Source organism: Meriones unguiculatus, chromosome 8 (genome assembly GCF_030254825.1).
Source record: "Meriones unguiculatus strain TT.TT164.6M chromosome 8, Bangor_MerUng_6.1, whole genome shotgun sequence".
Lineage (NCBI taxonomy): Eukaryota > Metazoa > Chordata > Mammalia > Rodentia > Muridae > Meriones > Meriones unguiculatus.
In genome coordinates, this window is record NC_083356.1 from 9,237,980 (window position 1) to 9,262,027 (window position 24,048).

A 24,048-nucleotide genomic window follows, 5' to 3' on the forward strand; every position below is an offset into this window, starting at 1 on the left:
GATGCTCTTCCGGACCATCTTTAACAGCTGTGAGAATGACACCGTGCTCTGGGTTCTGTTACAGGGGCATCGGTGGATGGAGAAAGCAAGCCACGACCATCCTTATACTCTCTCCAAAACTTCGAGGAGATAGAGGCGGAGGATTGTGAGAAGATGAGCAACATGGGCACTCTGAATTCTTCCATGCTGCACAGGAGTGCCGAGTCCTTAAAAAGTCTCAACTCCGAGTTATGTGCCGAGAAAATCATGCCCGAAGAAAAACCAGTGCACCTGCCGGTGCTCAGGAGATCCAAGTCTCAGTCCAGACCACAGCAGGTCAAGTTTTCAGACGACGTCATTGACAACGGAAGCTATGACATCGAAATCCGGCAGCCTCCGATGAGCGAAAGGACTCGGAGACGCGTGTATCACTTCGAGGAGAGGGGATCCAGGCCTCACCACCACCGCCACCGGCGAAGCAGGAAGTCGCGCTCCGACAATGCCCTGAACCTGGTCACAGAAAGGAAGTACCCTGCCAAGGACAGACTTCGGCTGTACAGCCCTGATAACTATGAGAAATTCATACAGAATAAAGGCGCCCGGGAGCTGCAAGCCTACATGCAGAATGCCAACCTGTACGGCCAGTATGCCCACGCCACGTCTGATTATGCCCTGCAGAACCCAGGAATGAACCGGTTTCTGGGGCTCTACGGTGATGACGACTCCTGGTGTTCATCCTCCACTTCCTCCTCCGACTCGGAAGAAGAAGGGTATTTTCTGGGACAGCCAATTCCTCAGCCGAGGCCACAGAGATTCACCTACTATACAGACGACCTTTCTAGCCCAGCTTCTGCACTGCCCACCCCACAGTTTAGTCAGAGGACAACTAAATCCAAGAAGAAAAAGGGACACAAGGGCAAAAACTGTATTATCTCTTAACCAAGTAGACAGGGAGATTATCTGTTTAAAACGTTAAGTCGCTCAGCCTGGACTTTTGACCTTTTATTCATCATAGGAAAGTCGCTAAAATAGTGTAAAGTGCTTTCTCGGCCTATGTAAATGAGAGCCCTACTGCTGTTTACAGTCAAAGTAACACGAGAAAGGGGTGGTTTCCCCAGCCACCCTTCCAGGGTAGTGCCAGGTAGATCACGGCTGCTTTGGTCCCCGGTCTACAAGAGAACACCCCAGAAACCGCCTGCAGGTGACTGGACAGTGTCTGAGAAGATGGATGGCTACCTTTGTAAGCAATAGTGCTAGTCCGTACTTCAGTCATGTTGGCTCAGGTCCTGACTGGTGTCTTGTTGTGAGGCATGCCTTGTCACCACGATGACCTAGCTAACACCGTGCGTCCCGTTTGTGTGAGGCGAGCTTGTTCCCCCTCAGCCCTCATTAGCCAGGTAATCATACTGTATTACTTCCAGCTACAGAGCGAAAGGACTTGCTATTTATATGTAGTATTTCATTGACCTAAGTGTATTCCTAATTTAACGGTGCAAATATTAATGTATATACTGTACAGTTCAGATTTTAAAGCTGATATTTTTATATCCCTGAATTGCAAGATGTTTGTTACACTGCCGTGCTAGAGTTGTTAGGAGATCAGAAACAGCATTTATGGATGAGACGATTGCTTGTATTTTAGTCAGGGTTTATCAGTTTAGACAGTCAATTTATATTGCTTAGTGATGGAAAGTTGTTTTGTTTTGTTTTTTTTTCCCTTCAATATTAAAAAAAAAAGGCTCTGTATGCATGGTGGGGCTATGTACATACTTGTTACTGAGGCCCTGTTAATCACAAGTGTTATTTATGGGTCAAGCTTTGTAAACTGTATAAATGTAAAAAACACACCCCACACATACCTCTGGAGCATACGGTGAAACCAAGGAGAGGCTGTCCGGGCGGTCTTCCCCGGGCAGGGGTAGGTCTCAGCAAGTGAGGGCCATCCACACAAAGAGCTTTCTGTGGCCATCTGTGTAGACTTACTATGTAAAAAGAGAGGTTATTTCTTCTGCCCTTCCCTTCCAACTGGTTGTTGGCCTTTAAAAGCAATTTTGAAAACTGGCTTTCCAGTTGCAGTTTTCTTTTAAAAATTTTCAGTTAGAACATCAAGCCAGGGTACTTCAAATTCACGAGGCTCTGGTTCAGTGGAAAATTATGTTGGATTTGAACTAATGAGCAAGTGGTTTGGTCTGTGCTGTTCTTGCATTTACATCTCAGTTCTAACTAAAGGTCCCAGTGTCATCCTGGGCCTTTCAGGGAGGTGTTTAATAAAGGCTTAATAAATGATAAATGACCTTTCTGTATGAATCTTCCACTTCGCTCTGGCGGCGCTCAGGCCGGCGCTCGGGCAGTTGGTCCCGCAGTCCTCCTACCACTACAGATCTCTGTTGAACCCCAGACTTCAGGAGCAGAAACTGCGTGTTTATGGAAAGCAGCCACCAAAGGGGCAGGCGTGAAGCCAGTAGGTAAACCTTGGTACAAGCCCTCGCAGTGCCCATCCCTAGAGGGCGAGGCGAGAAAGAGTCCCTTCAGAAATGCTGCAGTGAATGTGAGCGCCTACGCCGCAGTAGTGCTCTCTCAGAAACGACCGCAGCCCTGGGCAGCGCTGTGTGGCATGGAGCAGCCTCGCCCAGGCCTGAGCGCAGGTGTTAAGCTGAAGATGGTGCCCCGCACCCACTTCAGGTGGGTTATTTTTGCTAGTAATCTGGCAGCAATCGGAGGGATGGAGGGGGTGAGAGAGGGAGGTACACCAAGCAAGATTTTAATTTTTCCAAGTGGTTTTACAATGTTATTAACTGTATATATAATCCATTACACTTAAATTACATATTGGCTACATATACACCAAACAGCTCATGTGCACTGGGGGGTCAGGATTTGAACCAGTTGTGAATGACAACCGAACCTTTTCTATTTCTTCCAACACTTCTGATCACAGACTGGAAAGACTGGGTTAAAGCTCTCTCTGGCCCTGACAGGTAACCTCCTGCAGCAACTAAGGTGTAACTTCTCTTGTTACCAACACCAAAAGCAAGGAGCAAAGTCCTTACTAGGCCTGGGCTTCATCAGCACCGGAGAACAAAAATTCACTGGCAAAGGATTACATGTGAAAAGACTTTCACATATAGTGAAACTGCAGGGGAAGTTAGTTGAACCTTGTTCACACAGTGAATTAGAGATTAGCCGCTCCTCGGAGTTTAATATAATCTTCAACATAATAAAGCTGTAGTCAATGTAGTATATAGTATTATCTACTCTACAAAGGTAGTGGAAAGACCTTTTCCAAATAATGGGGAGGGAAAACCTTACAACTATACTAATAACGACCTAGCGTTGGAACACCATCTTATGGGGATGCTGGGCCTGCTGCAACCCAGTGCATACTAGGCTGTGCCCTCGGTCACTGTCACGTCTGTCACATGCAGCTGGATGTGCACTGATAACCTCAGAGCACTGGTGGAGCCTTTACACCTTCCGTTCCTTCCCCCCAACCCAAGATGAGGACGACGAAGTGGAACGGGTGTGACCAGCACAGGCTAAGTAATGACCCACATTACTGAAGCTAAGCTTCGGATGGCATTGACAAAATGAAGTACCCAATTGCAGTAAATCACTTCCATGTCAGGCTGCCACACAGCAATGCACTTAAAGACATTCACCCTGACATCATCCAGCAGCCTAACTCGCAGCAACAGGAAGGCTGCACTGCTGTTGCTCCTATGCTTGGATAAAAAGCAGAGGACCGCCCCCACCCCCGTCCAGAGCAGCACCTCCTCTGAAATTCCACAGATAAGAACTTAGTTCACATGCTTAACCACAAGGATGGCAGGGGAAATACAGTCAGGGTTCTTCAGTGTCCGTCACTCCACTACTATATGCTGGCAACGTTACTTGTTTCACCGTACCCTGGAGCTGGGTTTTTTTTTTTTTTTCTTGTTTACTGAATAGGGTAGGATAACATCAATGCTCTCAAGAGTCGGCATGAAAACAATACACCATGTGTAGCCCACCCTTGGTCTGGCAAGCAGACCTTTGCTCTCGCCTTTGCTCTCAACAGCTCCAGCTCTGCCGAAAAAATGGGCCACCTCCAACGCTGACTGTTGGCCCCCAATGAATCCTTTGGAGGTGAAAGATCACAATCTCCCAAAGCAGTAGCCAAAGAACTGTAAGAGCCTACCTCAGAGGTTAGGGTGTTACACAAAACCTGTGGTGAAACTGACATGAGTATTGATTCTGGCAAAGCACAGCAGAGTTGTTTCTTAGGGGTATCTGGCTTTCAGGTCCATGAGGTACAGGATCTGTGAACTGGCCTCAGGGCTAAGAAGCAATTGACAGCTGAATTTTGGCAATAACATAATTCATGTAATTTCAAATTTCATTCTGAAGTAAAGCAACAAGCTTGCCGTAACATTCTTCACACTGTACTGTAACCTACCTTTTCCCGTAGAAGGAAGATGTATTTACTCTTCATCTCCAATGGCTGTAGCTGGATAGTAAGCTCAGTGGTGAAGGGTGCTCCCTGCTCAATCAGAGGACCAGAGTAGGGGATTCCAGGACCCACAATGGGCAGGTTTCAAACACATGTAGCTCTGGCTCTAGGGGATATGGCACACTTCTGGGACTCTGCAAACACATGTACAGACAAGACAGATGCACACGCACATACATAAAAAAAAATAGTCTGTAGTTTGGACAGAAACCTGTAACAGAAGAGAGAGTAAGAAAACATAAGCAAGATATTAACATGTGCAGTGCTTTTGCTCAGAAGAAAAAAGCTACTCAAAGCAGCAGGGAATGAGTGTGACTTGAGCAGCATTCCAACGAAGAACACACTGCGGAGAAATGCTAAAAGAAGAGCAACCTCAAACTTGAGAAGTGGGAAATGTTGAGCAAAACTTTTATGAAGAAAATACCATAAATCTGAACAAAAGCTGATGGCTAGGGAGGACACAGGCCCTAGTGTTGGCTTATATTTTATCTACTTTATTGCTTTCTTATACTTCTACATCTCTTATCCCTTGTAGCACCAAACCCCAAACACTAGGGAGGAGAGAAAAAAGGTTAGAAGGCAAAGTGTGTATAGACCTCTTTAGACTTAGTTTCTTGGGCAACTCCGATCTTTGTAGTCAGGATATCCAGCAGTCCATCTAACCAGTAACCAGAGAAGGAAGAACCAGCATCAGTGAGGAGAGCCTTCTTTCTCAGGGCTTTCCTTGAAGAGCTCTCTCTCTCTCTCTCTCTCTCTCTGTCTCATCTCTGGTATTTATAACCTCTTCCAGTCCTCAGAATTCCATTAACTACATCTGGCAAAGACCATGGCCATACAAGGCAATTATCAGCTGTGGATAAACAAAGGCAACCCTATAGCCCATATATTTACATAACATAACTGAGTTTTTAAAGAAACCAATCCCACTACATTAGTGGGAAACTACAGTTGCTATTTTGCTACGAGAGCATGAGATGTTCTAATTGAATCACCTTCTAAATAATATATAAATGCCCACAGATTAACACCAGTGTCAGATTTGATCAGCGAAGCTTCTTTTTGCAGTGGGCAGCAGTAACTGAAGATACTCAAAGTCACGAGATCATCCTGCCCAAAGTTCGGAGAATATCATAGAATAGAGAACAGGAAGAATGTAAGAGCCAGAGGAATGGGGTAAAGTGCTGTGAAACTGTCTTCTAGACATGCCATCCCAGCATATTCCTGAATTCTTAGCAGCTCTGACTACCTGCATATACCCATAGAAGACTAGGCACACCAACATTTTGTCATGAAATGGGGAGGGGCTCAGGAGGGTCTCTGAAGATTAATAGTTACTTTAATGGTTCTTCTTTACTGGTTTTGCCATTAGTAAGGTGTTGATGATCTGATCCTATATATAAATTTTCATCTATGCTTCTGTAACAAAATCCCCGTGATACTGGGCCACCACTTAAGAAAAACAACAAAAACCAAAAACAAACAAAACACACAGGAAAGAATGCAACTACTTGAAAGAGGATCAGTAGAAGCAAGACAAGAGGGAGTAATGGTAGATGAATCTGATTAACATATATGAAAAACATAATGGAACTTACTATGTATAATTAATACAAGCTAATTTATGTGAAGAAAATCTGCTACAGCAGAAATCTCTGAGCTGACCATCTTTTTAAATAATTTAGACCCAATCATTAGACAAGCAGAGTGGGGAAAGGGTGAAAAGGGTGGACTTTCTTGAAAGACTCCTTTTCTGTTCTTGGTGGGGAACATCACTCTATTCAGAGGTTCCGGAAGTGCTGAAGAGATCCACCGTCCTGCTGGTCCTGGCAGGGCAGATTTTCAATGGCTCCCCGTCACTGTGAGAGACGTTTTTCCTTCAGTCTTGGCCCTGTGGTGCGCACACAGGGGCAGAGCTCCACACTGCATCTTCAGCTTGAGGCCTTTGGTCTTGCTTCTTTCACGCTCTTCATCATATATAAAGTCATGGCTATCACCATCACTTGACTGGGCTGAGAAGCACCTAGAAGATTATTAGAAAAGGATACCTACGAAGCTATTGCTAGAGAAGGGACATTAAGAGTGAAGACACTCCCTGAATGTGGTAACCATCCCTCTCTCCCAACCTCCCTCCTATGCCTCCGGGCTGCAATGGGGTGAGCAACTCAGCTCTGCTCCAAGGTCACCACTGTGAAGTCATTCTTTACCACAGACCCGGAAACAAAGAAGCCCAATGACGAGGGCTAACATGCCTGAAATCACAATACAGAATAAATCCTCCCCTGCTTCCTCTCCAGTACTTGTCACAGCACTGAAAACTGACTGTGGCCACACAGGCCTATACTGACCTTTCACTACTGTACTTCTGAACCTCTGGTAATTCTCAGTCTGAATAAACCATATTTCTCTGAGTCCCAGGGGTCAAGTTTCACTTAAAGTTGAAGTCAGCTTTAGGCTGACACCATGGAGAGCTGTGCTCAGACCAGACCGGCACGGAGAGCAAGGTTAAGAGCAGTCAGCACCCTTAAGCGCTGAGCCATCTTTCCAGCCCAGGAGTGAGGGTCTTACTCTGCTGGAGTGACAGCTCTGAGGGAGGACTCTCAATCCCACAGTTCTTTGAAAAATCACACTCACAAGTATGTAATTACTGAGGATCATGTGCTAGGCACTATTTACGACTGGCTTCTGTGACATCAACTCCAGAAATATTTGAAATGAAGTGTCTCAACTTCTAGCCAGCTGCTGAGTGGTAATATGAACAGTCAAGAGTCAATATGGAGGCAGAGACTAAAAAAGTTTACATTTTGGTCACATAATATGAGCTGGGGAAATGAGAGAAGACAAGTTAATTACTTAGTATCAGTTGCTTTATTTTGCATATTTAAAATTCACAAAAAAATGTTACAGTATCTGCTTCCCCCATGTTGATCATCAAGGCCTTATGGTAAGACAATGAAAATGTTATCACACAGATTAGGTATACTCAAAAACAATGGCTAATTTACAATCTCCCTAATCAAAAACATTTAACAAAATACACATTCTAGTACACATGCTAAAATTAGACATTAAAAGGCATTTAAAAAAAACAAAAATAAACAAGACATTTAACACTTGACAAGCCAAGCAGAAGAACACTGATGGCAAACTAAAAATAGCTTCAAATGCTGAATGTAACTTAAGGGAAGGAGATTATTGGTTGGTCCTACATTTAAATAAACCTATTAGTAAGATTCTCTTTTTAATCAATTTCTACCAAATGAAAAATTCATTTGCAGCCAGGCATGGTGCCATATGCCTGTAATCCAGACTTGGGGAGGCAGAGGCAGGTGGATTGCTGTGGGTTCAAGGCCAGCCTGGTCTACAAAGCAAGGCCAGGATAGCCAAGACTACACAGAAAAAAAATTAATAGTTATATATATATATTAACAGCTTGATTTAAAGAGCTAAAAATTAGTGGGAAGAAAAAAGAAAAAATAGCATCAGTATCTTCAGTCTGTCTGAAGTGATCAGTAGTTTGACCACTGCTTGCATTAAGGAGGAATATCCTTACAAAAGATATGTATAGTATCTCGGTGCCAAAAAAATAACACCAAGTGCTCTCACTTAGGAAACGTATATAAAGAAAAGGTCCTTAATTAGTTTTTTTTTTTTATTTCCAAAATGGCATAATACATATCTTAACACATCCATTGCAGGGCTCATTAAAATTATTCATACAGCTATTTGTACTTTCACTATAATCTGTATGCAGTTTAAGGGCTTTCTCTGTAGACAATATCAAAGAGGCAACTGAAAGTAATGGCAAGCATGGTGGCTCACACTTATAATTCTAGCACTCAGGAAAGCTAAGGCAGGAAAAGCAAGCGCTAAAAACCAGTCTAGAATGAACAGTAAGACCCTATCTCAAATAAAAAAAAGTAAAAAGGGAAGAACTGAATGAAAATGAAAAGGATACTGAGCATGGTGGCACATGCGTTTTATCTCAGCATGTGAGAGGCAGGGGCAGAAGGATTTCCTTTGAGTTTAGGGGCAGCCTGATCTATAAAGAGGTTAATCCCAATCTTTAAGGTACCTCATGCTATAGATTATGTATTTTGGCTCAATGCAGTGCTAGAGGGGACAGAAAATGAGTGGGCAGTCCTAATTGTCTCTTCACTTATTCACTGGCTCACTCAGGAGGTGAGGGGAACTGTCGGCCTTGCTATTTTCTGCTTCCATACTATGAGGACATTTGGGAAGAGTGAGATCCTCTAAGTCTATGAAATTAACAGAGTAATCTGTGATTTAATCCCAAGCATGCATTCCAGGTCAGGTCGCTTTTAAATACAGTGTGGGCCTAAAAGAAAATTCCAGAGCTCTTGTATATTCTCATCTTGTATTATATCCATCAGAAGGGTTTCTGAGGAATCTCAACTGAAGCTCCCTCCTGTTAGTGTTCGGAGAGCAGTCAGGAGCCTCAGGAACACTTCATAGAAGAGATGCACTAAGTCTACTGACTTGGGAAGAAGATTTTGTTCTAATGTGCCTTTTACAGATTTTCAAGTGCTTTTTTCCCTATACTAATAAGAATTATTCTCAAGGCAAATATCAAAAAGCAAAGTTCGAATTCATTAAGACAGCATATTTTGACATCACCAAAAGTTACAAGGCTGAAGAAAAGTAAGCAGCAAGTAGAATTCACAACTCAAAATGCTAACAGTGCCACTATGATATGCAACCTGGAATGATCTCTAACTGCAAATTACACTCCTGAGACCAAATGATCACACACTATGGAAGACTACTGAATGTAAGTACTGAAAACTGCGATCCAGAACTGTTCTTTCAAACATTAAAAAAACATAATTTTCTTTTGCAGGGAGGAGCTGAAGATGGTAGAAGAGTCTACACATAGGAAAAACATTCTGATTATGATGCCTTATCAGCCATTGTAGATGTTTATTTAATACTAGAAATGTGGTCAGCTATCATAAAGTATTTCTCTTCATCACAAAATAGTAAGGTTTTACACAATCCAAGGGGGAAAAAGATCTAGAAGCTTTAAAAACATTGTTTTGACCTGGGTGCTAACTCTTCTAAAAAGGGTCTCCAAAATCTTGAGTAGAATTATCATACTCCGTAATGAAATGCTTGAGTTCTTCAACACACCGCTCACCTATTTCATGTAAATTCTGCCTCAATGCAAACTGTATAGATTTTTCTAATGAAGGATCTTTTTCAATCAGCATTTTCACCACCATCCCGAAAGTTTCACAGTCTTGTCGGTAAACCTAGAATGGTGAAATACAATTTGGTTAGCTGAGTGAAATTAAACAAACACATGGCTAACTGAGCTGTCAGAACTATGATGGCGAAATCTACGAGGGAGATACAGTACCCCGGCTGACCCTTCCCAAGACCGGTACAGGCACTGCAGGAAGCTGTCTTGGACATGGGCTCACAACTGAGCAAGCACGGACAGTGACACAACCAGGAGAGCAGAAGTGCAGTGCACATCTGAAGCAGGGCAGACTTCTTGGAGGGAGTCAGAGCAGAGGTAAGAACAGAAGGCGGCAAATGAATCACCCACTCACTCGCTAAGAAGGACAAGGCTAGCCCCTGCAGTGGCTACACTTTCATTCCTAGCAGAGGCAGAGGGATATTTGAGTTGGAGGCCAGTCTGGTCTGCAAAGCAAGTTCCATGGCAGCCAGGCTTACCACCTGGTGATACCTCATCTCCAAAACAAACAAACAAACAAACAAACAAACACCAGAAAAAGTTCTTGAACTTCAGATTCTTTGAATCACAATTAATTGACAAATTCAAAATTGTTTGGAATACAACAAAAATTGGTAAGAATGCTGAGCATCTATCTGAGGGGAAACAGTTTGGTTAAAAATATTTAACCAAAGCTACCAAAACAGGGTTAAGATTAAAGCAATAGAATATGCCTAGGCAGGTGTGCACACAATATTCATGTACATGATAAATACACATGCATGTGGTGTATTTTTAATGGTCATATTTTTATTTCAAAATATGTAAATTTGTTAATAGCAACTGGGTATTTGTTGTCTAGTAAATGTATATTTCCTCTACACTAAATCATTTTCTTAGTTTTTGCAGTTATAAAATGTATTTTTCTAATTTCTGTACACCTTTGTTCATGTACCTAAGGAAAAATAATGTGAAGTCTTTGTAAAATGTATGTGAATTAGAGATTTGATTCAAAAGATCTCTTTACATTTTGTTCTTCTAATGTACAATAACATACTATTTTTCTCCAGAAACTGATTTTATTCATCCTGAAGTCAGAGAGTTGAGCTGCAAATGGGTTGATGACAGGTTCTGTTTTGTAAGTGGGTTTGTGTATGTGTGAGTGCAGCCGGGTAGGTATACATAAGGCAAGTACAGATTATCTGTATATGTGTATGTATATACACACCAAGTACAGATGATCTGTATATATGTTTGTGTATGACTGGATGGAGCTGTAAATATGAATGTATATATGTGTGGATGTGTGTGTGTGTGTCTATGTATACATACTGAGTGTGGACAGACCTGTATATATGAATGTGTGGATGTGTGGATCTGTATCTGTGTGTGTGTGTATACACACTGAGTGTAGCTGGATATGCATATACACACTGCGTGTAGATCATCTATACATATGGATGTGTGTGTGTGTGTGTGTTTCTGTATACACACCCAGAACAGCATCAGAAAGCAGCTGTTCTGGAGGTGGTTCTCTCCACCTTCTGTGGGCTCACAGGACTGAACTCAGGCTGTCAGGCTAGCACGTCTAGCCGCTGAGCCACTGCACCTAAGGCTCACTGAAGTATGTGTCTTGAAGTCTGCAATTTATCTTAACTGCTAAAAAAAACGGCTATTTAAGGACTCATACTGAATTTACATTGCTAAATGTTACAAAACTCATTATGATAATATTTAAGTTAACTCATAAAGGCAGGTGTGGTATTGTGGGCTCACAAAAGCTGAAGAAACAGGACCATGTTTATCAGTTTTGGGCTAACCTGAGTGGTTCAAGGCCAGGCTGAGAGACATCACAAAATCCTATGTGACAAAAACATGGTAACAACAACAAAGCATACAAACAGGAAGGAAAGAAGGAAAGAAGGGAGGGAGGGAGGGAGAGGAAGGAAGAAAGGAGGGAAGAGAAAGAAAGAAGGAAAGAAGGAAGAAGGAAAGGAAATATATTTGCCAGTTCCAAGGAAGTTGACAAAGTTTTTACAACGACATGACAGTAGAATAAATGCATAAGCTGCTGTCTGCGAGGCAGAGGGGAGCGGGGGATGGGTAAACGAACGGGGGCTCGCTGCCAAGCCTGCGCGCCTGAGTGTCGGAGCCCACATGGCAGGGGAGAACCTCAGCTACTCTCAACTGCACGCATGCACGCATGTACACACACACGCAACACAGTAATGAAACTGCCTTATTAGCGGAAAAACACACACACATACATATTTACATATTAATAAACATACATACTTTTCTAATATGATAAAATCTGTTTGTGACCTATCAAGTCCAACTCAGCCATTTATTTCAGTTTATCCTAAGGCTTCCATGACATGGAATTGGTATTAGTTATTGGTTTTCAGACCCAGGACAAGCAGCAAAGGCATTTTTAACATACCAAAGTGGACCTGGCCTCCAGGTTCTCCCAGCATCCCTCAAGTCCCTACCTGAATTTTCCAGCCCAGGGGCTAAGCCTCCTCTCCCCCAAAGGCTCTTCACTATATATCCAGACATTCTGTCTCTGTCTCTTTTTCTGTCTCCCAGTCTGCAGGGCAACTTCCCTGACCTCCACTTGTGAGATCATGAACCCATCAGAGAGCTGCCCCCAATAAACCTGCCTTTATGTACTTCAGTTTAGCTTGAATTGGCTCATTTTGTCAGCAGAGACCTATCATTTACGTCTTACAAACCAAGTAGAAACAGCCTTTTGTTCACACGCATTACATGTGGTACTATGGCAACAGGCACAGTACATGCTATCCCAGTCAAGTGAACACAGTCCTGTGGGAAGTAGAGTCACTCTGCTTGCACTGAGGTAAATCCCAGCAAACACCAACTGCAGGCCTCAGCAGCCTGCTCTGTGGGTGGCCTACTATTTTCCTGGCTTTTTAAAATAACAGATGCACTAGATGAAGGTAATGTTACACTGAACTCACCTGCAAAATCTTTAATGTCAATCTGCTTCCTCCTTAAAGCCCATTACAGAAGACAGTTGTGCCACACATATCTGTGTATGAAAAAAGCACCCTAAAATTCTAATATTGAGACCATAACCTGTCACAGGCCACAAGCATTCTTGGCTAGTATATGTTTTTATGAAGTCCTTTTGAATTACTCACTGGAATACAAATATGTTTGTGCTTTTTTATTCTTTAAAGAAGTAACCAAAACTACTGAAAGCAACGTAATTCTCTACTTGAGAGAAATCCTTTTCAAAGTCTTTTAAAAACGACCAGTTGGACATCAAATAGGAAATAGTTTTAGCTAAAGGAAAACCTCGCCCTATAAGGTTTTATAAACACTACTTGAAACTGTCAAAAACCGATTTCCGAAATCTGTTCCACAGTGAATCCAATCCCGCGCAGGATGGGTGTGGCTCTCTGCTAAAGCTTGTTTGCTTATGGTCCCTAGCTGGAAATGCATCAATAACCTGCAGATCTGATAGCTACAGGCCACACAGGAAGACTCTGCTGCAGGTTTTGTTGTGCTTGGACCTCATCAAAAATAGGAAGCAGGTCAATGTCCGGGTGGAGCTCACACACCCTACACAGACAGCTAAATTTGTCAGTAGAATATAAACACCATCCAATGTGGTTTCACAGCCCTTTATTATGGTGGCAAGTGTTAGCAACCAACTTCTCACACAGGACTTCTAGGAATAAAAGAATATATTAAAATAACCAGTCAGAACTTTGGTTACTAATTATGCTTTCAGATCAAACCCAACGGTATTGCTTTCAGTTGAATCTAAACGATACTTTCAGTTGAATCTAAAGGCTATCTTGGCAAAGCAAACTGCTCTATTTCAAATGGCTTGTTGGGACTGGACAGGTAGGTGAGCTGGCAGACAGCTTGCCAAGCATGCGTCTTTGATGGCACTGTACTAAGTAGTTAAACAAACAAAGCAGGTTGTTAGGATATGAACCTCCTCTTAAAGAACACTACTTTTACTGTCTATTCCATGGGCAAGATAAGCTGCCATTAGCACATGCATTGCGAACCTTGACCATCAGTCAGGGCAGCAGGTGGGGCGGGGTACCCTGCTCTACACCAGCCTCCAACGCTCCTTACCGGTTGCTGCCTCATCATCTCAAAACATTTCCTTAAAGCAAACTCATCTTCTTAAAATATTCTATGTCCTGCTTCAGGTCATATACTGATGACAGAGGAAAATGGAGATGATTAAAATTCATCACAAATGAATTACATGAGCAGTGAAGGTAGAAATGCGGTTTCACAGAAGGCAGCTGTGAAACCCCCAAGTATTTGTGGAGATTAACAACATCTTGGCAAGCATCAGGGATGTGTCAGATAGCAAAGTTTTTTTGTTTGCTTGCTTTCTTGTAAGTCTAAGGTTGAACCCAGGCTCCTACCTGTATTTTTACTCTAGTACAGTCTATTAAATGGATTTTTTTTCCCCAAAGTTGAGCTACTGCTGTGGGTATAAACATGTGCTTGTTTGGGTCCTAGGTATGGGATGTGGGGTTTATTCAGATGGTCCACAGTAGCAGACTATCTGCCTATTGCGGGCTCTGAGCGGAGCCCTTTGCCAGCTGCAGACAGTTTAAATCTGAGGACTCTGGAGAGAGAGTAAATGCCAGAGCCCAGGAGAAAGAACAAGGTTGCTTCTGGTTGCTGTTGTGAGACAGAGATCTCCTGAAACTAGGTTTGGACTGGCTCCAAGGAACCCAACGACTCTAACCAGCAGCAGCAGAAAGTAGCTAAGAGAACTGCGTCCCCTGTTCTACTAAGCTTTTCTCCTACCTGGGTTGGGGCATTGGAAGGGATTGGGGTGAAGTAGGGAGAAAACGATTTAAAAAATGTAAATAAAAGAGCTTTTAAAAAGTATGCCTACAAGTTACTGGTGTAAAAACTGCTTCTTTTGTTTAGTAAATCACCAGAATAATGAATAAATCTGGAGTAAGAAAAACAGGGAAAACCAGAAAGAAAACTTTTGTTTGGACTGGTGTCACTGAATACTTGATTGGTTAAAACATAATAAGGGTCAAAGGCCTCCCACCTTGCCATGTGAGCCAAAGGAATGGCAGACGGTCATTTCCTCTTTAAATTTCCCCTCACTGGATTGCCACGTGCTCATATAGATAGAACAGACACAGGGGTTTTCATATAAACACACCCTGGAAAAATGCTTTAAGCCACTCTCATCTCCAAATATATTTCCAGGATCATATGATCATAAAAATACAAACTTTAAAATAGCGTAGCTCCACCATTAGGGAGTTCCATGTATTCACACTGTGAGAATTAAAACTCTAGGATTTATTTCTTGAATAAATCCCAATCTCCTGTAAGTTACCTGATAAATTAGAGCATTATATTAAAAAGGAATATTTACATGTTTTCAGAGGTCCCAACCACAGTGGTGAAACTAGATTCAAGCATCCTTAGTGATTGCTGGCTCTGCATCTGCAGTTATACCACAAACAAGGCCTATGCAATACAACACTGTCCATTTGGAGTTTACATCACTAGTAAGTGACACAATGAGAAATGTTTTAATACATCTTTTGCAAAAACCAAAAAGTCAAAAGGATGACACAGTACAAGACAAGCAACAGTTAGAGGGAAATGTTTCTAGTTTCTGTTTCTGTCTCCATTGTGCAGCTAGGCAGGAAGGATCTGGCATCCTTTCTCAGATTCTGAGTCATCATCTCCAGTGAGTTCAGCAATATTTATGCCAAACAGCTCAGCTGTGTTCCTGCAGTGTTCTGTATTCTATTCTCCCTAAACAGTAGCCACTTCAGCCTCAGAGGCAAGGCAAACCATGTTAAACTGGAACAACCGAACACAACATTAAGTCAAATCTTGATAATAATGTCCCAAATTTTCTGTTCTAAGTAGCATTCTGCTCACATGCACAGAACGTCTCCAACAGGCCAAATGGGAACCAGGTTAAACAGTCTTTTAGCCTCCAAATGATTTCCCACAAATAGAATTACAGTCAAATACTCAAATTCAGTACTTTGTACAATGAGAGCCAACTGTTATAACCCTGGAAACCCCTTCATATCTATAGGCATGGTCACAAAAGGAAAAAAAAATACAAAAACAACCATCAGAGATAAAAATGAGTATCATTTTCTTTCCATTTTAGGCAAAAAAGAAAAAAGGTCTATGAGTATTGTGCATGTATACTGAACAACAAAAATCTAACTTAAATAGTTTCATCTTCAGAATCGAAGAAAAAAAGTCTCATTTTTAAAACTCCCTATACAACTACTCTAAGAGGTGGCTCACAGCACAGAGTTTTAGTGGACTGTAATGGGAATAAGGCACAGTGATGATGAAGTCTATGGCACACAATCTATAGGCTTGGAGTGCTGTGAGCCCTTCCCCTAATCTTGCCATAATGTAAGGACTACTATAGTGCCTTAGCTCACAGGACTTTCCTGGGGGGGCTGAGAGAACATCAGGAAACACCATCTTCATGTGGGTTCTGGAGAGCAAACTCCAGCAGTCAGCCTTACAAGCATCTTCCCTTGAAAAGCCAGCCACCGTGCCAAAACCAATGCACAGAGGGAGGGACAGAAGTGAGGACCAGCAGTCTCCAGAGCTTGCGTTTCAATAGTAAACATGGTGAACCTGAAGGGATTCAAAGAAACTACTATACTCCAGGCCTACAGGCTAAAGAACAGCACACACCATCCAACACTCCACATGGCTACCTGGTAAAACCAAGCCAAGTACTGAGGAGCTGTCCTTTGTTTGAAATTTCTAAATAATGAAATGTATTGCCCATTTTTTTCCTTAAAATGTTTAACATGTGGGGAATGTTTTGTCCCCCTCATCCTTTGAATGTTTAATGATCAGTGCCTAGAGCGGAGTTATAGGTACAAGCTTGTTTTTATCACTTGCTTCTTTAATTCTAAACTGTGCAACATCTACTGGCTCAAGAACCTGATGAGATAATTAATGGTTAAAGAGAGTTTGTAACTTTTTAATGAAATCATCACCTTTGATGAGTGAGTATTTTTGGTTACTCGGTACCATGTACAATATTTTCACTTGATCAGCCAGCAAGGTTTACAACTTGGTTAATTAAGCAGTCTGGTTTACCTTGTCTACCCTTACTCACAGGATGCTATGAATTGTTGGAAGAAGTCCAAAACTGCAATTATTCAATCCACTGTGAACTCCCTACTCTCTGGTAGACTTCTGTATCAGCATTCAACACGCTGAGTATTCTAAGCCCTTTCCACACCCAGTTCAGGAACTACAGCAGCCGATAGGACTCCCCACTTTGCTATCTTGTTTCTCTGCTCTTAGCAAAATTGTTTCTTTCCCGACTTATCTTCTTTCCACCTCAAAAAAAAAAAAAAAAAGAGGACCACTCTGTTCTCCCTTCTTCTCAGGAAAGGGTTGCTAGGAACTTTCAAAGTTAGCTCCTTTGAGTTTCCCTCCTCAACTAACAAAAACAGATTCACTCTCTCCGACACTGCCCGACTCTAATCCAGACTCTCTACATGTCTCCAGCACTAATCTGTCCAAAACATGCTGACCACAGTGTGCCTGTGCTAGAAATTCATCCCTAAGCTTTTCTGCCCACCAACAGAATTCTTCAAAAACCTGCCCCCAACCCACGCGTGCTTATATAGCCACTGTGGGCTAGGTACTATATTTTTTCTGATTTTTTCTGCCAAGTTCCAGTAAATGTGCTTCATACTAACACTGTCTTTCACATCTAATCCTTGCCGACTGTGCCTTTTATCTTGTTGGATCTATACTAATTTGGAATAGTCAGGAATGAAACAGCATTTCCTCCCTGCTGGACCCTTTGCAGTAAATCATAGACGTATAGAGCCTTCTTGGGTTCTGAGCTGTTCTAGTAAGAAGATGTCATTTCCGGTGGAAATCCACATCAATTTGAATTTCTGAATTCAAACTAACACCTCCAAATCTCAAGCCCTGAGGGAACTTTCTAAAAATGAGTAAGAGCCAGCAGATACAGCTGCTGAACTCAACTCTGGGGCTACAGGTGCTGAGGTTGTCCAGGACAAAATATAACGTGTTTTTTAATATGAGCAAGTCCAAAAATGAGGCTTTTACATGAGAATAATCTCACATAAAGATGTTTTTTTTTAAAAAAAAAAAAAGTTTTCCATACCATGATTTTTATGATTACAGGCTGAATGTAAAGCCAAACAACAGTAAATAGTAAGTCAGCTGATCTTCAATTGAAACTAGCAAAAAGGAATTGTGTGTGTGTTTACAGCATACTTGGCTATTAAATTTTTACTTGGAAAAATGTTTACTGATTGGACTTTACCATTTATTCAGGTAACAACTGCTTGCCAGTTGCATAGGCACAGAATGTATCCAACCACCACATTGCTCTTTTCATAGGTAAACTTCACTTAAGCGGGCACTTGCACTTTTGTTCTAGTCAGCCAACAGTGTCCACTTCGTTGCTGACAGTGGCCCTGAAGGAGCATGACGACCCTCTGTCTTGTGCAGTTTGGTTCTGGTTCTGCCATCAGTTAACTCAGGCCAGTAGATCTCAATGCTACAGGCAGTCTTCACAGTGTTTCCTTTCAAGTACTTAGAAGCTAGAAGCAAAGCTGACTTTAATGACTCCTGCGTCCACAAGATTGAAGGGTTTCTCATAAATTTATTATGTGGTTGAAACATACTGAGCAGATTAATATGAAAAAATTATGTGATCTAACTGATCTTGACAATAGAAGGAAGTAAGAAATTATTTTTATTTCAAAATATATTTCTATTACATGTAGTTTCCTCTAATGTATCCAGATATGAATCTTTTGAAAAATTGATTATATTTAAGATAATTCATGCCTCCGTTTTGAATATTTACATTTTCATTAAAGCTATTTAAGTTATAAAATGCCCTTGCTGCTAGGCATGGAGGTACACACCTTTAATCCCAACACTCAAGAGACAGAGACAGGCAGATCTCTGGGAGTTCAAGGCCTGCCAGGTTTTCATAGAGGATAGCCAGAGCTACAGTGACTCTGTTTAACATAAAATAAAATAAAGTAATAAAATAACACAAAATAAAAGGTCTCTCTGAACACTGAATGGGACAATACTGAAGTGGGCACTTGTGGTCCACTTTGGCCCTGAACTTATGTTCTTGCCTCAGTTTCCAAAGTGCTGGCATCACAGGTGAATTCCAAAGCACTGTTTTGCTGTTGCTTTTCTATTGGTGAGTAGGAGTGGGGCATATCTGGGATCAAACATAGGGCTGAGGTAGGCTAGGCAACCATCCTACCATGGAGAAATACCCCCAATTTTTCTTTTAATCGTAAATTGTAGGTTGTCTTGGTTTGGATTGATTCTTAACTACAACTTTGTCTGATTTACTGCTTAATCCATCCATCAAGGGTTTTCCCTCTTTTTTTTTATTGTTGCTGTTTGTTTAAATTACATTTTATTTCATTATAAAGGAGGAGCTGGAGCGATGACTTGTTGGTGTTGAAGAGAACCTGAGTTCAGTTCCTGACCAATGTTACATTAAAAAAAATGCTAAGAATAAGTTTATGGGGGTTATGTACAGGTTGTATGCAGAAAAAACAAGTGGGAAATAATAGACCAAGCCAGGAACAGGAGAAGGTGAAAGACCATCCTGGGCTCCATAGGGAGAAAATGGAGCAGCAGGCACAAGAGGGAGGGGGTCCAAGCCCTGCCATAGATAGATGAGTGCTATAAAGATTCCCCAGAAGGAATCCAAAAGCAGTCATTACCTCCAAGTCACCAGGAGTCAGGCAAGTTTACTTAGCGCTGGCATGAGGCCTTGGGGGTTCCACTACAGGGGGCTGTCAGAGACAGGCCGTCAGCCCGCCACAGAACCAGCACTTAATTTAATAAATGTGGGAAGGGGCTTCAAGCTCATAAAGCACTGAGACTGGTGGCAACTGCACTGTGCTTTATGAATGTCCTTAATGTTTTATTTCGTGACAAATAAAACTGCTGACTTAGAATAAACAACCGAGTAGCAGGAACTGTAATTTACACCAGTGAAAGTCTTCTAGTCACAGGACACTGAACAGCGGCGGGAGTGGCTGGGAGTAGCCTGCGCTTGGCCTAATCTTACTGGAACATTTTGCCTAAACAGCTCTTTCTGCATTCCCTTGGGGTAGCATCCCTAAGGATAAGGTCTAGAAGGGCTACCAATCCTTGTACCATTTTACAGAATGGGTTTTTTTCTTAAAGTTTGGAATTCATACTGTCTATATTTTTACTGGAAAAGGTCATTAAACTTATTATGGACTTATGCCAGGCATAAAATGACTAATTAAAATAAGAAGGCTGAGAGACTTAATTTTGATACTTCCAATGTACTAGCTTATCTCATACTTCGTTGGCTCCTCCTCCAGCCTGCTGCCTCTACCTCCTGAGTGCCGGAACTGCAGGTGGCAGCGCCACACCAAGTTTATGATCTGCTGGGGAATCAAATGCAGCGCCTCATGCACGCCAGATAACTACCAACGTGGTGCTGTCCCCAGCCCCACACACTTCTCTCAAAATGAAACCTTACCCTAACACATTAGCAGACATTCCCTATAGGAATACTGCAAGCGAGATTTAACTGTAAACCATACGTTTCAAAAACCTTATAATTTGGCGAAAATAAATGATTTTTAATTATGCTAGAGTTTTTTTCAAAGGCAAATCTTGGGGGGTGTTTTACTAGATCTATACATGCGAAGTCTGAAGAAGTGGCTGGTAACGGACTGTTACATACAATTGGGTAGACTCGATGTCTAGACGAGATAGCACACAGTAGAGCTGTACTCTTAAGAACATTTGTAACTTGTCTGATAACAAGGAAAAACAGAGGACGCTTCTATTACGGGAGGCAGGCGAAATGCTTCCCTCATGTACACACAGCAATAGACAGGACTCCTCTATTTGAAAAGTTTCATCTTTACCTATCATAAACTGAAAGCTGATTCTGTGTCCACATTCTCATTAACATTTCCACGGTCATCCGCTCAGGAGAGGGCTGGGACTCAGCAGCTGCCGACAGAAGCTGTGAGCAGCCCCTGTGAGCAGAAAGCCACAGTCCTGATATGCTGACTGTGTGCCACAGGGTGCACACTCCGCTCTAGTCAGGAAGCATTAATGGCTCCATGCACAAGCAGGGCCCATGAGGGCTTCGTGAAAACAAGGCTAAAGACGAAGAACACACCAAATGCTCTTATTAAATGTGAAGTGATAGGGAAGAGAGAGAGCAGAGGGCTAGGCACACAGCCCTGCGGCCGCACGCCTGCGCAGCACATGAGGGCCTGGGTTTGCGCCCCAGGGCGACAGGAAAACAAGCACCAGGTTTGTAGCCACAGAAGGAGGTTTAGCTCTGAACATCAAATGATTTAAATAATGAAAGTCCAAGATTATGTAGTCTAACCTTTACAGAAAAAATAAAAAACTGAGTTACAAAAAGAATTAGAATGTAAAAATTAAGGCAAACTACAAACTGATACATCTATTAGCTTATCTGCTAATGACTAGGCAGAGAACGAAGTGATTTCTAGATGTTTCTAAGGAAGCTGGATCTCCTGAATAGCTATGACCTATTATACTACAACCCATGCCAGGCCTGTGACTAACAGCGCCTGGACAAGAACGTGTGTGAGTGTGTGTGCGTGCACGCGTGCATGTGCACTGGCAGTATGTGTACATGCACAGACACAGCACGAGTCTTTTTAAGTTAAAAGAACACCAGAACAGCCACACAGGATTCACTCTATTCTTTATGTTGAGGAACAGCAGGGCACCCTTCCTGAAGATGGTCCTATCCTCAAGCCGGGCACTGGTGGCGCACACCTTTAATCCCAGCACTTAGGAGGCAGAGGCGGGTGGATCTCTGAGTTCTTCGAGGCCATCCTGGTCTACATGGAGAGTTCTAGAACAGCAGGGCTACCCAGAAAAATCCCGCCTTTAAAATAAGATCAACCGAGGTCCGATTCCTACCACATTCATCTAGGAATTATCAAACAAACAACAACAGTCCAAATTTTAGTAGGCAAATAAAGTTTCATAAAGCAGCAGTATTTTAGGACACATGACAGAGCCAGAGGTTTAGAAGTGAATTCTGAGTACCTTCTTTCACTATTACAAACAAAGGAAAACATCTTGCATAACCCGGGGCCCCTTCAAACAGTCGTTTCCTATGATTTGAAGAATACCATGAACAATGCATCTAGGCCAGGCAGAAGATGCGCCTGTCATCCAAGCCACTGCTTAAGCCACAGAAATTTAAGTTTAGCCTACACAAAACTGCAAGGATAAAAGGGGTGATGTTCAAACATTCCTACAATTTTATTAGTTTATAATTTGTTAATTATAGTTACTAACTTTAAAGAAAGATTCACAGTGATTAGTACAAGCAAGAAACCAAGAATTCTCTGCATATTCATATACTGTACTCTTTAGCCTTACTTACAAAGTGGTTTAAAATATAATACAGACTCAGAATCTACAAAAGTGGGAATCAACTAGGCGCTCCAGCCAACTCAGGCACTACCGAAACCCCATTCAGCAATCCCCTACTGGTGCTTATGCAGGCTGCTTCAGCGGAGAGTGCCCCCAAGTTGCAGAACCAACATGCAACATCAACAGAGGCAAGATGTGGCCACAGGTGAAAGTGGTCAGCAACTGTTTCCTGGTTGGTTTGAGTTCTGATCCCTAGGAGCAAACACCTGGTACTGTACACATGGTCAAAGGCAGGGGCTGGAGAGAGCAAAGATCCTAGTAGGCAAGGGACCACTACCTTTTGCTAGCATGGATACGATGTGCTTGTTAATTACCCTCTAAACAATTATGGCCACCGACTGGAGTTACTCTCCATGTTGGCACAGAAGCTTCTTTCTGCAGTGAGCAATGACTGTAGAGGCTCAAAAATGGTCAAAGTACTGAAAGTGAGTGATGTTACATGCTTAGTTTTAAATACAACATCTATGTCACCAACTCCTAGGTTCAGGGAACATTACAGAAGACAGAATGTGGCAAGGTGTTATGAAATAACATTTACAGGCATGAGAGGACCTTTGTACTCTTGAAGTCTCAGCAGATGTGATCACCCTCATAAGATCAGGCCCCTCAATACTGCATCCTGGAGGGAGGAGGCCGACAAGGCCCCACTCCCAGCAAGGATTTACAGACATTGGTCACTGCTGCAAGAGGGACAGACATTTTCTTTGGTGATGTAGCCACTGTTGATTTGCCTGTACTCTTACAAATAACCCTCTATTCATCTTCATGTAAGTAACCCTATTTAACTCCACTAGTTCACAAACAAACACACCAGTCCTTCTCTGTACTTGATAAGACATAATTCTAGGTGTGTGACACCCACCGCATTAAAATAAATCCCTAGAAGAGCTCATTCCCAATGTCCCCTTTCTTGTTAACTGCAGGTGAGCTCTCCCAGTGGTGGCCTTCCTGTCAGCCATCCCACAACAGAACCAGTTGAACGACTAGGTCACAGTCTTCAATGAGCAAGTCTGTCTTAGTTTTCAGTTGTTCTCAGTCAAAAACATGTTTGCAAAGGGCAGTAGCGATGACTGCCTATCACACAGTATGTCCTTTATGCAGATAAATACCCAAATCCACTATTTTTCCACCCAGAAGTCTACCATGTGATTCACCTGGGCACAGACGTGCTGTGGTGAAGCCGCACAGTGCTACTCAAAAGCTCTGGCCTGTCCGCTTAACCGCAGTGCACTTCCTTTGAGGTGCCCCAGGACTGCGGGGTTGAACAGCAACGGCTTCTTAGCAGGCTCGGCTTCTTAGCAGGCTCGTTTCTCAGTTCTTACATTTTCACATTAAAACACAAAGGACCGGAAGTGGAAGACACTCAAGTAGATTACCATTTCTTTGCATCGTTTCTGCATTCAATTTTAAAACTTCATAACTACACTGAATAGGTGTTAACCAAATTAACATGGCTTCAGTGAGTCAAAGTGCTCTTGGAAAGGACATATAAAAATACAAGATATACTATTACACACAATCAAACAATGCAACTATAAAAATGGTTAGAGAACTAAAGCATAGAATTAAAGCAATTCTATGCTCTCTAGTAGGAGAGCATAAAGTGACTCCTGTGGCCCTCGACTGGCTTTTGGTGATGGTGACCACCATCCAGCCTGACTACCCACAGGTTCAGTCACTATGCAGGAGGCCAAGTAACATGGAAATGGACTGAGGTGCAAAGACCTGGAGAGTGATATGAAGCCTCCCAAGTCACAGCACTGATCTGTAGCTTTCTCAGGCCACAGCTTAAAGGAACTGTGCCTTAAATATTTGGGTTATGACTGATTTATCTGAACAAAAAGCACAAGATCCGTTCTGG

General features: G+C 42.3%; 2 protein-coding genes across 14 annotated transcripts in view; one reads left to right on the forward strand and one right to left on the reverse strand.

The window, feature by feature from the left end:
• The window catches only part of Prickle1 (prickle planar cell polarity protein 1), a 90,359-nt gene extending 88,090 nt beyond the window's left edge, over positions 1 to 2,269 (forward strand). For all 3 annotated transcript variants that reach the window (XM_060388764.1, XM_060388765.1, XM_060388766.1), the window contains exon 8: positions 65 to 2,269. In XM_060388764.1, the coding sequence (XP_060244747.1) occupies positions 65 to 918 (854 nt within the window). In that variant the 3' untranslated portion in view covers positions 919 to 2,269. The remainder of the gene's footprint in view (positions 1 to 64) is intronic.
• Positions 2,270 to 7,314: 5,045 nt separating this feature from the next.
• Pphln1 (periphilin 1) overlaps positions 7,315 to 24,048 on the reverse strand; it is an 83,640-nt gene continuing 66,906 nt past the window's right edge. For all 11 annotated transcript variants that reach the window (XM_060388772.1, XM_060388771.1, XM_060388770.1 and 8 more), the window contains one exon: positions 7,315 to 9,738. In XM_060388772.1, coding sequence (XP_060244755.1) covers positions 9,544 to 9,738 — 195 coding nt within the window. In that variant the 3' untranslated portion in view covers positions 7,315 to 9,543. The remainder of the gene's footprint in view (positions 9,739 to 24,048) is intronic.